General features: G+C 44.6%; 1 protein-coding gene across 2 annotated transcripts in view; it reads right to left on the reverse strand.

Moving 5' to 3' along the window:
• Positions 1-11,260: 11,260 nt before the first annotated feature.
• The window catches only part of LOC138662272 (ectonucleoside triphosphate diphosphohydrolase 8-like), a 61,266-nt gene continuing 58,202 nt past the window's right edge, over positions 11,261-14,324 (reverse strand). Inside the window, exon 12 of one of the 2 annotated variants that reach the window (XM_069747680.1) lies at positions 11,261-12,952. In XM_069747680.1, coding sequence (XP_069603781.1) covers positions 12,773-12,952 — 180 coding nt within the window. In that variant the 3' untranslated portion in view covers positions 11,261-12,772. The remainder of the gene's footprint in view (positions 12,953-14,324) is intronic. The other variant, XM_069747681.1, reaches the window with a different exon arrangement.

The raw sequence follows: 14,324 nt of genomic DNA on the forward strand, positions 1-14,324 counted from the left end.
GAGACATGATGTCCTAGATGTGGTCAATAGGATTCAGGACTGGGGAACGGCCAGACCAGTCCATAGCTTCAATGCCTTCAACTTGTAGGAACTGCTGACACACTCCAGCCTCATGAGGTCTCGCATTGTCCTGCATTAGGAGGATCCCAGGGCCAACCGCACAAGCATATGGTCTCACAAGGGGTCTGAGGATCTCATCTCGGTACCTAATGGCAGTCAGTCTACGTTGGGCAAGCATATGGAGGGCTGTGCGGCCTTCCAAAGAAATGCCACCCACAGCATTACTGACCCACTGCCAAACCGGTCATGCTGAAGGATGTTGCAGGCAGAAGATCGCTTTCCATGGAGTCTCCAGACTCTGTCACATCTGTTCATATATTCGAAGAAACGACCGCACTCAGAGGATGAATTTAGAATGCGTTACATACATGAAATTTTATTGATGAACACCACAGTAATTAATAAAGTGTTGAGGTAACGTTTCGACCCCTTGATGGGTCTTTATCAAACCTCACTTAAAGGTGAAAAGTAATAGAGAAAGAGGAGGACGCCGTCCTGGAGACTGACACATTTCACGTATGTGATGCATTCTAAATTCATCCTCTGAGTGCGGTTGTTTCTTCGAATATATGAGCCTACTGGATCCAGTCCACGTCCAGCCTGCACCAGCCTCACACCCCCAGAGTGCACGCCTTTCTTCTTAGTATCTGTCACATGTGCTCAGTGTGAACCCGCTTTCATCTGTGAAGAGCACAGGGCGCCAGTGGCGAATTTGCCAATCCTGGAGTTCTGTGGCAAATGTCAAGCATCTTGCACGGTGTTGGTCTGTGAGCACAACCCCCATCTGTGGACGTCGGGCACTCAGACCATCCTCATGGAGTCGGTTTCTAACCGTTTGTGCAGACACATGCACATTTTTGGCCTGCTGGAGGTCATTTTGCAGGGCTCTGGCAGTGCTGCTCCTGTTCCTCCTTGCACAAAGGCTAAGATAGCGGTCCTGCTGCTTTGTTGTTGCCCTCCTACGGCCCCCTCCACGTCTCCTGGTGTACTGGCCTGTCTCCTGGTAGCATCTCCAGCCTCTGGACACTACGCTGACAGACACAGCAAACCTTCTTGCCACAGCTCGCATTTATGTGCCATCCTGGATGAGCTGCACTACCTGAGCTACTTGTGTGGGTTATAGAGTCCGCTACCACGAGTGTGAAAGCACAACCAACATTCAAAAGAGACCAAAACATCAGCCAGAAAGCATTGATACTGAGATGTGGTCTGTGGTCCCCACCTGCAGAACCACTCCTTTATTGAGTGAGCCTTGATAATTGCCAATAATTTCCATCTGTTGTCTATTCCATTTGCACAACAGCATGTGAAATTGATTGACAAACAGTGTTGCTTCCTAAGTGGACAGTTTGATTTCACAGAAGTTTGATTTATTTGGAGTTATATTCTGTTGTTTAAGTGTTCCCTTTATTTTTTTGAGCAGTGTATGTTATTACCATTCCCAAGTTGTTATTAGAGAAGAAGCTGATATTTACAGTTGCAGGTTAATGAAGATAATGTAATATTTGTCACAATATGTGACTATTGTGCTACATTTTATATGCTCAAAACAAACATGGGCGGCACCTCAGGGTCCTGGTCGTCGCAGTGGTATTGCATTCCTCTCAGGGAGAGTGATGCTATGTTTGGAGGCAAAGAAGGATAACTGCATCCAAGTATCACAAACATGCAACACACTTCACTTTCCGGGCCACCAGGGGGAGCTCCTGCTCCTATTTATTAGGTCACTCCCCATGTATATATATAACTGGTAGTCTGTAGGGAAAGTTAGTTCAGTTCCTGGCAGAGCTCCAGACAGGAGTTTTGTTAGTTCCAGACCAGAGTCTGAGGAGCCAAAATATAAAAACAACTAAGGGCGCTGCACAAAGGGTTATTCCTTAATTTTTCCCCCTGCTGCAAATAAACGGACACAACTACCAAAATGTCCGGTATAAAAGTGTAAAAAAACACAAGCAACTTGAAGGAGTCTGCCGACTCCGAAACGCGTTGGATTAAGCCTTTTGGTCCTAGGTGCATTCCGTCAGCCGATCACGTGTATCATCACGTGCATGTGACGTCACGCGAGGTCCTGCAGCTTCACTGCACCTCGCCGGCAACTTGCTTGTAGAAGCGCGGTCTTACCGCTGAAGATCCGGGATCATCGCCGGGAACTTGTCTGGGGAAGCGCGGTCTCACCGCTGAAGATCCGGGAGCATCGCCTGTGAGGTAAGGGGTGACTGTCACCGGCCGGGACAGGTTTAACACCCTTTCCTCACACATCTTCGGAAAAGTCACTGCTGTGCACATATTTGGGAGATTGCAGCACGTGCACATATATGTGAACACCTGCTAAATCGTGTGGACTGCATAGATGTAGGAAAATAATATGCCAATAAGGTAATCGTTTGGACATGGTATAAGTAATATCACCCTATGTAGACAGCCTTGTCACTAATTATTTTTTAGATTTATTGGGACCTCCAGCGCAAATATACACATGCATAGAGTCTGAGGAGGACAGAGGGTCCACGGAGCTCTGCATGCCCTCAGAGCTGCAGCTCCCAGAAAGAAACATTGAAAGGCAGAATTGTATTGCAGCGAGCGTGAAGGAAGTCGAAGCAAAGGAGAGGATACCAGAAGGGGACCAGCCCCGCTCAAGCTGTCTCCTTCAGAGGCGCAACATCCCGGTAGCCGGAACACCGAGGGTGTAAGGACCTCTATGCCTTATTTCAGAGACCGTCAGGACAGCTAATTGCAGGTTACCTGTCCGCACCTACACCCAGGAGGCACGGTGACACCTACAGAGCCGGGTTATCTAAGAGACCCTATAAACAGGCTCAAGTCACCAGTCATACGGGTTTTGTCCTATCCTATATGGGGGACAGAGAGAGCGAAACATCGCATTTGTGAGACCCTTATGTGAAGCCATAGGCAGTAAGGGACTACACCACTGCAGCGTAAAGGAAGGCTACTAATTTCCACCTGGATAAGGGAACTCTGGACTTGCCTCCAAACCGGCCGGACTCTGCCTGCCCTGTGATCTGGTGCCCTGGACTGTGGATGCTGAAATCTTCAGTAAAGGTAAAGAGACTGCAACCTTGTGTCCTCGTTCTTCACTGCACCATTCACCATAGCACCATATACACACCGGGAGCCCTGGGGATATACTTCACCTGTGGGAAGGTATACCATCTAGCTGCCATAACATCACCCCAGCGGACCCCTTAAAGCAGCGTCGGTCACCCTGACCGAATACCACAGGTGGCATCACGAACATAAACTCTATCCCTTTAAATACCTTTTCCTTTTACACGGACGTCCCAGGGCCACGGACCGAGTCAGCCACCGTGACATCCCCCTGTGAACCGAAGGACACGGTACCGAGTACCCCACGGCCCTTGGGGGGCGATCCACATGTCATACAGTGGAAAATGGACTCCTTACTAATAATGGAGATCTGTCCACCACCTCATCTCTGGTTCACCTGGACACATTCTGTTTTCTTAAACTGAAGGGGTTCAGTGCTCATTCACACTGCTCCCTTTCTGTACTCTGCAGACCCTATATTACTGTAGGGTCTGCCTCTATTATAAATTCACATTTGACTACAGGGTGGTAATCCTCTAAAGGCCCTGTACACATTAGATGGCCATCTCTCCCACTTGTTCGGCTGAGTGATTTTGTGGCTAAATATCATATGGACGCATTAGTTTACAGCCATTATCGCGACAACACAAACTTGCACATCTGGGGATTATTGGCAGTGTCACCACTGCCTTTCAGCCAGCACTGGTCATTGGGGTCTTATCATCTGTCAACCCAAAGCCAGATATAGATCCCCACTCACAATCTGTGACAAGACCCCTTTCCTGCCATGTTCATTCTATGTGGCAGAGGGGCCATTGAGACCCTTCTCGTGTACCGGAGCTCAGGATGTGTGACTACGCCCTCTACACCCCCTATAGCTACACCCCTACAAGTAGGTTTGTTTCCTCAATAGCGGGATCCGGGCGCATTTGGGGTGAGTGGACGGGAGATATCGTACATAGGAAAAAATACATTTTGCCTGGCAAGGCTGGTATTGCCATGGTATTCTTGTGCTTGGTAATGGGTTAAGTATCTTCATTTCTCCCTCTCCCAGTACACACAGCACAGACAATGGCAGAATTGTCACAACCTTATTATGGTGCAAACAAAATCACTGCGCCTCCCATTACATTTCCCCTGCTTCATCTGCAGAAACTTTATTCCTCTGGGTACTGACTCATCTGAGGAAGTCCTGCACTAATGTTGATTTTGTAGCACAGGAGGTTATTATTAAAGGGATCATTTTACATTTTTTCATTTTTTTTCCATGTATTCTTCCTCTTCTTCCAAGAGTTAGAACTTTTTTTTAATTTAGTTTAACTTAACCACATAAAGGAACTTCACTTGTTAGCTGTAGCTTTGAATGGCACCATTCACTCTCATATAATGTTCTGAAAAATCCAAGTTGGGTGAAATAGTGAAGAAAAACAAAATACAATTCTGTCATTGTTTTGGGGTTCAGATCTTACAGCGTCCAATGCGCAGTAAAAATTGCCTGGCAATAGGTCAGTATAATTACAGCGTTATCAAACCTTGGAGTCTTCTTTTTTTTTTTAGCTGTTAAATTTTTTTTAAAGACTTTGTAGGAGAAGAAAATTGTTTTGTCGACATTTTTTGAGACCCCCTTTTTTATTTTTCCGTTCATATAGCTGTATGAGGGCTTGTTTTTTTGGTGATCTGGAGTTTTTATCGGTACTGTTATGGAGTACATGCAACGTTCTAATGACTTTTTGTTGCAATGATTTGAAAGAATATGGTAACTAGGAATGAGTGGACCCGTGGAAGTTCGGGTTAAGGTACCCGGCCGAACTTTAGTCCTAAGTTCGTTTTGGGTACCAGAACTGTACAACTTGAACCCGAATCCCATTGAAATCAATGAGGACCTGAACTTTGGAGCTGGAAAATCTTTCTTTCAATACTCCCGAACTGTAAGGGTATGTGCACACGTCAGGTTTTTCTTGCAGAAATTTCCTGACAAAATCCGGACATTTCTGCCAGAAATCCGCATGCGTTTTTTTTGCGTTTTTCCCAATGCATTAGGGTATCTCCACACGTTCAGGTTTTTTCGCTTTTTTGTGATTAAAAACGCGCTTTTTTGCGTGGAAAAAAAACGCATCATGTGCACAAAAACTGCAGAATGCATTCTAAATGATAGGATGCATATGTATGCGTTTTTAATGCATTTTTATCTCGAAAAAAACCTGAACATGTGCACATACCCTTAATCAGACTTCCAGGAGAAGTCCGTGTTTAGAGTTCAGCACCTAGTGACTGGGACAAACCACAAACTTTACAGTTCTGGTTCGCTTCTCTAATGGTAACCAAAAATTGGCGATTCTGATTTGTTTTGTTTTTTTCTTTATAACGTTTACCTTGTGCACTGAATATGGCCTTTTTTTTGCACAGCAATATGCCTGCACCCTGATGCTGATGTACAGTGGGTACGGAAAGTATTCAGACCCCTTTATATTTTTCACTTTGTTTCAATGCAGCCATAGTACACGCCTGCGCAAGGCAAGATTGCCTTGTGCAGGCATGTACTACGGAGGACAGAGAATGAACTTCAATCCAATATTGCAGCCAGCATGCAGCCAGCGGGTAAGGAAAGGGTGAATCAAACACCCGAAAACCCCGCCTCTATGGCTGAAAATTGTTCCCTCCAAATTCAGGTGACAGATTCCCTTTAAGGATTATGGAGACCTCTGTGCTCTTAGGAACCTTGAGTACTGCAGAAATTTTGTTGTAACCTTGGCCGGATCTGTGCCTTGCCACAATTCTGTCTCTGAGCTCCTTGGCCAGTTCCTTTGACCTCATGATTCTCATTTGGTCTGACATGCACTGTGAGCTGTGAGGTCTTATATAGACAGGTGTGCGCCTTTCCAAATCAAGTCCTATCAGATTAATTAAACACAGCTGGCCTCCAATGAAGGAGTAGAACCATCTCAAGGAGGATCACAAGGAAATGGACAGCAAGTGACTTAAATATGAGTGTCTGAGCAAATGGTCTGAATACTTATGACTGTGTTATTTCAGTTTTTCTTTTTTTATTAAATTTGCAAAAATTTCTACATTTCGTTTTTTTTTTCAGTCAAGATGGGGTGCAGAGTGTACATTAATGAGAAAAAAATTAACTTTTTTGAATTTAACAAATGGCTGCAATGAAAGAGTGAAAAATTTAAAGGTGTCTGAATACTTTCCGTACCCACTGTAAATGTACACTTGGGTGTGTAAAGGGGTTACATATAAGTAACATAATTGTTTTCTGACAGCCTGTAATCCTCCTGCATTGCCATGGTTTGGAGGAATCTGATATTGTAGTTTCCGAATATCCTCAAATATCCATGACATTTTCTGGCTCTAAATTCCTGATTGCTAGAATGCAAATTGCCTCTTCAGAGAAAAAGAGGACTTGAACTCTATAGCGCCACCTGTTGGAAGTAGCGATCCAACAAGTCACAATCAACCCTTTACGGGGCAACATTTCTCCTTATGGAGAGTGACATACCGGCTCTGGCTTGTCAAGGTAAAGAGGCTTATTCGCCGAGCAATGCTCCTCTGGGAAATAGGAGTATTGCACGGCGAATAAGCCTCCTTACCTTGACAAGCCAGCTAGTATGTCACTCTCCATAAGGAGAAACGTTGCCCCGTAGACCCCAGTCCAGAGCCTCTCACCTAGCCAAATCAGTTCTCATGCTTCGCACTGACGAGGGTCAACAGCCCAAAACACCGTGTCTGCGAATTGAGATACTGATTTGGCTTTTATCCTAAGTGATATTGCACGACTCGTTAAAGGGTTGATTGTGACTTGTAGGATCGCTACTTCCAACAGGTGGCGCAATAGAGTTTAAGTCCTCTTTTTCTCTGAAGAGGCAATTTCTATATAATCAACCCTTTAACGAGTTTTGCAATATGACTTAGGATAAAAGCCAGATCAGTATCTCAATTTGCAGATTGCTAGCACTGCAGTAATTTATGCCTTTACACGTTTCTGCAGCATAGCCCTAGTTCTACTACATGCATGCAGGGGACTGCTATGCCACCTGCTGGCACTTTATGATTACTACAGGTATAAATGTATATAGTTAGAGACATGGGAATGGCTGTTAGATTAAATGGTCAGTGTTGTTTAAAGGGACTCTGTCACCTGAATTTGGCGGGACTGGTTTTGGGTCATATGGGCGGAGTTTTCGGGTGTTTGATTCACCCTTTCCTTACCCACTGGGTGCATGCTGGCTGCAATATTGGATTGAAGTTCATTCTCTGTCCTCCATAGTACACGCCTGCGCAAAGCAATCTTGCCTTGTGCAGGCGTGTACTATGGAGGACAGAGAATGAACTTCAATCCAATATTGCAGCCAGCATGCAGCCAGTGGGTAAGGAAAGGGTGAATCAAACACCCGAAAACTCCGCCCATATGACCCAAAACCAGTCCCGCCAAATTCAGGTGACAGAGTCCCTTTAATCAGACTTTGTATGAATCGTTCAAGCAAATGTAAGAAAATTTGTGATGTTATTTTAGAAAAAAAGCCTCTTTCCGCTTCAGCCACGAATTCATAGACATTAATAATTAGCAATTAATTGCCACTCAATTTCTAATACAGTAATTAATTTGAAGGCCACTCTGACTTTTATGACCTGGCAGTAGAGATGAGCTGATTGCATTGCACAACCCTGGTCGATTTCAATGCTCTCTGGCCATGAACAGGAGCTGTTCCTATTTCCTGAGCTGCCGGGCTCCTCAGCTCAACACTTGACTTGTCGGCTTGACGTGACATCATGTTTACAGCATACAGTGCACAGGTTGCGTCTCACCAGCCCACCTAATTATAAAAAGAGCCTGCGATACAGGAGGGTAAGGATGCTTTCACATTGCGTTCAGGCCCTTGTTTGGTGGCCCTATCGGGGCTTATGTCTGAACCAGGGGTGGACATATCATTGCTGCAACCTGTGCAGGTGCAAAATGGTCCATTTACACTTCCAAAGCAGCTATTGGACTGCAAAGGGCCCATATATTGTTCTTTCACAGGGACCCTCATCTGTCTGTGTCTGCCAGTGGTCCGAACCCCCTTGCAAAACAGTATTTAGAACTTGCGCTCTGTCGTGCATCATTTTCGTATATACCTACTGGAGGCGGACGCTCATACGTACTCTACTATATCTGATTGTCCACCTCCAGTAGGCATACACACTCGAAAATGATGCAGACCCCACGTTCGCTCTGCCGGCACCATAGTAGTCTATGGCCCGTCGGTGCATACGCCGAATCCTGTTTTGCGGAGCAATCAGACATAAGCCCGACAGGGCCACCGAATGGGTGCCTGAACGCAATGTGAAAGCACCCTAAGGAAATTTGCGCAGCTACTGTCCATAGCCAGAGAGCACTGACTTAGACTTTGCTTACTTAAAGCAATCTGCTCATCTCTATCTGGCAGCATCATGATGACTACTATGTAGGACCCTGCCGCCATTAAGGAGAAAGCCTTTCATCTAGCTTAGTGATCAGCTTATATGCTGCCCTTAGATGTTTATGAAGAGAAGATAAGGAAGCAGCCACAAAGAGAGGTAGAGAGGCACACCACTGCGTGTTTTATCTCAACACCGAGCTGAATTCACAGCTACATTGCTCAGTACTACTGTATAACCTCCTCCATGCTGCTGTTGCTTTTGAGGGTGTGCTACATAAAAACAGGAGAGCAGGAATCTCTCATGTGTCAGTTTACTGGGTATGGGAGACATCATAGCACCAGTCTTCACCTACAAGCTAAGAGACAACTGAAAATGAGAGAGCCATATAATGACCAAAAGTATTGTTATTCCTCATGTACACATACACAGGAGATCATTCTGAAAATCCACCTAAAATGACAGATAAGCTACAAAATTGGGTTTGCAAGTGGCGCAGCGATTAGCTGATCCATTGGCAAGTGAATGAGCTAACCTATACAACATCTCGTTACCACCTGAAAAGAGATTGTCCATTATAATGACTTTAAACTGAATGGTCATCTACTAGTATATGCTGGCATTAAGGGAGACCCTGAGTTTGGAAGTCCTTCTAGTGTGGACCAATAAGGCAAGTGAAACAGTATTGTACATGGTAGAAACCATGTATGAACCGGTATGAACTCTTACAGTGGTCTTTTCACCAGATTCCACAGTATAAACTGCGTACATTAATAACCGTCTTAGACCTGATGAGTCTGGTGTACTCGCTTTCAAAATTCATGTCAGTCTGGCTATATTCTTATATTAAAATGAGCATTTTATGAGCCCAGCTAACGAGGGAGAGAACTTGTGAGTCCAAGTGCATTAAGTCTCCACCCAATCCAGCCTGACTGACAGCTGCAGCTTGTACTGAGCAGTGTGAGATGTCCGCAGCGGCAGAGACGAGGGACTCAGAGGAGCGGTCAAAAAGGCTAAGTGGGCAGTGGCTGAGTTTAAATTTTCACAGTAAGTAAATCAGCCTCTTCAGGTTTGTGAGATGTTTGTATTGTGAAATCTGATGATAAATTTTGATGAAAATTTCCTAAGAAATTGTTTTACTCCCATAAAAATGGTTCCTCCTCGTTCCTGGGAAGGTCTGTGGACATGAAGAACTCTGCACTTGTGTGAAATGTTTACAAGTGTTATAAAACAAAACTGAAAAGTTACACAACACATTACACTGACGAGATCTTGCAGCATTTGACCTCTGATCGAGCAGATGACTTCAAGATGGAAATGCCATATCACTGGAGGGCTGACAAGAGCCAGATTACAACAAAAACAAAGGAAAGAAATACTGCTCTGCCTGGATATAATGAGAAAAAATGGACATTTTTATGTATTTGTGTCAAATTTGGAGGACATGACTACCTATCACCATCTGACATCTGTTGCTTTCTTTTATCAGCAGCGTGAAGAAGGGGGGATGGGTGGACTGTGATGACGTTTTATGGGATGATTGACAGGAAATGCAATAAACATCCTATCCTCACGATCTCGCTATCTTACATCACAAATTTCCAGTGATAAGATGTGACCTTTAAGGTACCGTCACCCTCAGCAACTTTCCAACGATCACGACCAGCGATACGACCTGGCCGTGATCGTTGGAAAGTCCTTGTGTGGTCGCTGGAGAGCTGTCACACAGACAGCTCTCCAGCGACCAACGTTGCCGAAGTCCCCGGGTAACCAGGGTAAACATCGGGTTGCTAAGCGCAGGGCCGCGCTTAGTAACCCGATGTTTACCCTGGGTACCATTGTAAATGTAAAAAAAAAAAACCACATACTCACATTCCGGTGCCTGTCACGTCCCCAGCGTCCGCTTCCCTGCACTCCTCCTGCATCCTGTGTAAGCGCCGGCCGTAAAGCAGAGCGGTGACGTCACCGCTGTGCTCTGCTTTACGGCCGGCCGGCGCTGACACAGGATGCAGGAGGAGTGCAGGGAAGCGGACGCCGGGGAGGTGACAGGCACCGGAATGTGAGTATGTGGTTTTTTTTTTTTACATTTACAATGGTAACCAGGGTAAACATCGGGTTACTAAGCACGGCCCTGCGCTTAGTAACCCGATGTTTACCCTGGTTACCAGTGAACACATCGCTGGATCGGCGTCACACATGCCGATTCAGCGATGTCAGCGGGTGATCCAGCGACGAAATAAAGTTCTGGCCTTCTAGCTCCGACCAGCGATGTCACAGCAGGATCCTGGTCGCTGCTGCGTGTCAAACTGAACGATATCGCTATCCAGGACGCTGCAACGTCACGGATCGCTATCGTTATCGTTGTAATGTTGTTCAGTGTGAAGGTACCTTTTGGTTTTTATACTTCTAGCAAATGTGCAGAACAGAATATATTATATTTGTAGGAGTCTGACTTTTGTCACCCATGCCAATAAGCAGTTTGCATGGGGCTACGGCATTCCTGTGGGCGTTGATTGTTTACATCATTCTGGGTCTACAATGAATGGCCCCCATAAAAAAGCAAAATCAGTGGAGATTGCCTATAATCGCCCAGATCTAAAAATGATGATCTATCCTAAATTTCTGAATTCTCCCCGCTTTCACACTACTAATTTATGGACACGTTTCTGTTCATATATTGCAGCTGCCAGAACGCGCAGTCACTTCCATATAAGAGTCGTAGAGGCAGTGATGCAAATAGAAAACAGTGAAAATGTATTTAATGCCGCTCAGTTCATTGTAAACATCTGCCATCACTGGAGAGGAGCGGTCGTCTTGTACATTCAAGTAATGCGATCAATTTGTAAAACTAGCGTAAAAAAAACACCATAAAAGTTACTTAGAGGTAATCTAGTGATGTAAAGCACAAAGCTAAAACTGAAACAATCTGCACTTCTGTGGCAAGTAGAATAAGCAAAAAAGTCAGTGAGGAGAAACTCTCAATGCCATTTGTTGACAGGGTACCCATAAAGTCATCCTCCTGTGGCACCAACATGATGACCCTGGGCTGGGAGTAGAGCTCTGTTCAGACCTCGTTTTCTTGTTACATTTGGGGTATGTGTCTGGAACACCTTTGGCGCACATGCCAAATGCATCCATAGACTACAAAAAAATGTCCTTTTGACATATGCCAAACCAGCATAACTTTTTTTCTTGCATTTTTTTTTAAACAAATTGCATCAGAATCCCCGTGAATAATAAAATTCTGCTAGCTAACCACTAGGGGGAGCTTAGGAGCATACTGTAAAACAGTATGCCGTGAGCGTCCTAAGATCCCCCTAGTGGTGATTGCAATAAAATATTGCAATACTTTTTTACGCTATCGAGGGGATATGAATAATTAAAAAAAAATTAGTGTCCTTGTTAAAGTATTAATTCAAGGATGACTTTTTTATGAATTTGATTTTGTGGTGGAATACAAATAAAGGGGTGCAAGTACCATATAGGTAGCTTTAAAATTCTAGTTCTGGGTGATGAAATTCCCCTTCTGTACGTCATCTTGTGCACAACTTACCCATGTACCACAATTTTTGCAAACAAGAAAAGAGGGTAATTGTGTTCCTCCCCTGAATGGAATAGCAGGGATGTACAAGCACAAAGTCCTTCTGGACCAGAACTGAGGGCCATCCAGTGGTTCTGAAGATACCAATTCTCTATGTATGACCTGCAAATCTTTCATGTTACCATTTGTTTCTTTCATCACAGTTGTATATATAGTCACATCAACTTCCATCTCTGTTTCTCATTTCTTTCCAGTTTGATGGAGTCTGTTTAAGCTCCAAGATGATGATTCAGGAACTTGAAGCTTTTGTCCTTGGAAAGGTGACAGTTCATGTCCTCGGACTGATCCAAGAATCAGTCATCGAGAGCCAGAAGTCCTGACACTGAGAACTGCTTGGGGCCATCCGGATCAGATTATGGAAGTTTCTACTCCTTTCTGTTTCAAAGGATCCACAGGGAGTAAAGGAAATTCAGGTGGTGATACCCGTACTGACAATGAGGGGTAGATTGTAAAGAGATTTTGCAGCCAACTTTGGTTTCTATAGATGGAGTATATAGCTTGGCTACACCTGGCTTGCTTCCAATATCGGTGATTTAAAGGCCATTGGATTCTGGCTTCAACATAACTAAATATATGAGTCTATGATGTGGTGTGCAGCTCAGTTCATCCTTCACGTTCCGTTAATTATATGGAAGCTCTCAGCTATTGAAAATGTAACAACAGCATGATCAACACTAGAGCCAGACTGAAGACGATGAAGAACACAGCCGCCACCCAGACATCGTATGTCTGTACTCTCATGGTGGATGCGGCTTCAGATGGGATCATGTTGGTCAGGTTCAGCATGTAGCCCAACGTCCAGCCAATGTCTGTGTTCGCAGCCTATAAAAGTGAAAAAGTTACACATGAGTGACAGCAGAAAACTTGTCAGGCTATACCTATTCTAGGACCAATGGTCCCTGTACACTGTCATATTTCTGCCCATAAATGAGCACCGATTTGCCATACACACAGTCGCATGCATGGGCAGAGATATTGGTGCAATCTGTGAAAACCAGGTCCCTAAGAGATAATGGGCCACTATCACCACTAAGGTGGACTGCAAAGGGCCCATATACTGTTCTTGCACAGGGGCCTCTCCTGCCTGTGTACGCTCCTGGCCACATGGGCTGATACAACCTGTACGGACAGAATGATCATTTCACAATTGTTCTGTCCCCATACAGCATGCAGGGGGCCAGAATCCCATCCCCTATTTACAAGGAGCAATGTGCTGCAGACAACAATGATTTTTCTGCCAGCATTTTGTTTGCTGCCAACCTGCGGTATGTTTATGCGGCACCCCAGGGTCCTGGTTGTCGTAGTGGTATTCCTTTCCTCTCGGGGAGAGTGATATTACGTTTGGAGGCAAAGAAGGATAACTGCATCCAGGTATCACAAAACATGCAACACATTTCACACTCCAGACCACCAGGGGGAGCTCCTGACCCTATTTATTAGGTCACTCCCTATATATATATATATATATAGTGATAACTCATAGAACTTGTCCGCATTATAAAGCTAGTCTTAGATGTAACAAACAAGCGGAGGACAGTATGACTTAGTCGCCAATGTTGTAACCAATACCATTAAGCAAACAAGGTTTTGCTGTACACGTACTTCCGGGCGCGGCCTTTTTAAACTCACCTTGTTTGCTTAATGGTCTGCCCCCTGACGAAGGTGGTTCACCGAAACGTGCGTTGGGGCGGGCGCACATCCCCTGGACATCCTTACTGCATCAGCCATAGGTAATTATTAGACTAATACCTTGTCATCTGTGATATTAATACGTGAGGCATTCCTTGGAGCATTGGCTCCTTAGTGGGTCTGTGCAGTGGCAATATGCCTTAGAATCATGATGGTGGCCATATGGTTTGTTCTATATGGGATGGGATTTGTCCAGGGTTTGTGCCCCCTGCGTTTTGTCGCATAGCATTTTTTAGGTTGTGTTATCTGACTCCTATTCACAGTGTCTTATGTATTTTTAAACAATAAAGGGTTTTGTATTTTTGTCTATAGAACTTTGACTTAAGTATCGTTCTTTTGGAGTGTGTTGATATATATATATATATATATATATATATATATATATATATATATAAAACTGGTAGTCTGTAGGGAAAGTTAGAAAGTTCCAGACAGTAGTCTGAGGTGGACAGAGGGTCCAAGGAGCTGTACATGCCCTCAGAGATGCAGCTCCCAGAAAGAAACA

Source organism: Ranitomeya imitator, chromosome 2 (genome assembly GCF_032444005.1).
Source record: "Ranitomeya imitator isolate aRanImi1 chromosome 2, aRanImi1.pri, whole genome shotgun sequence".
In the NCBI taxonomy this organism is placed as follows: Eukaryota; Metazoa; Chordata; class Amphibia; order Anura; family Dendrobatidae; genus Ranitomeya; species Ranitomeya imitator.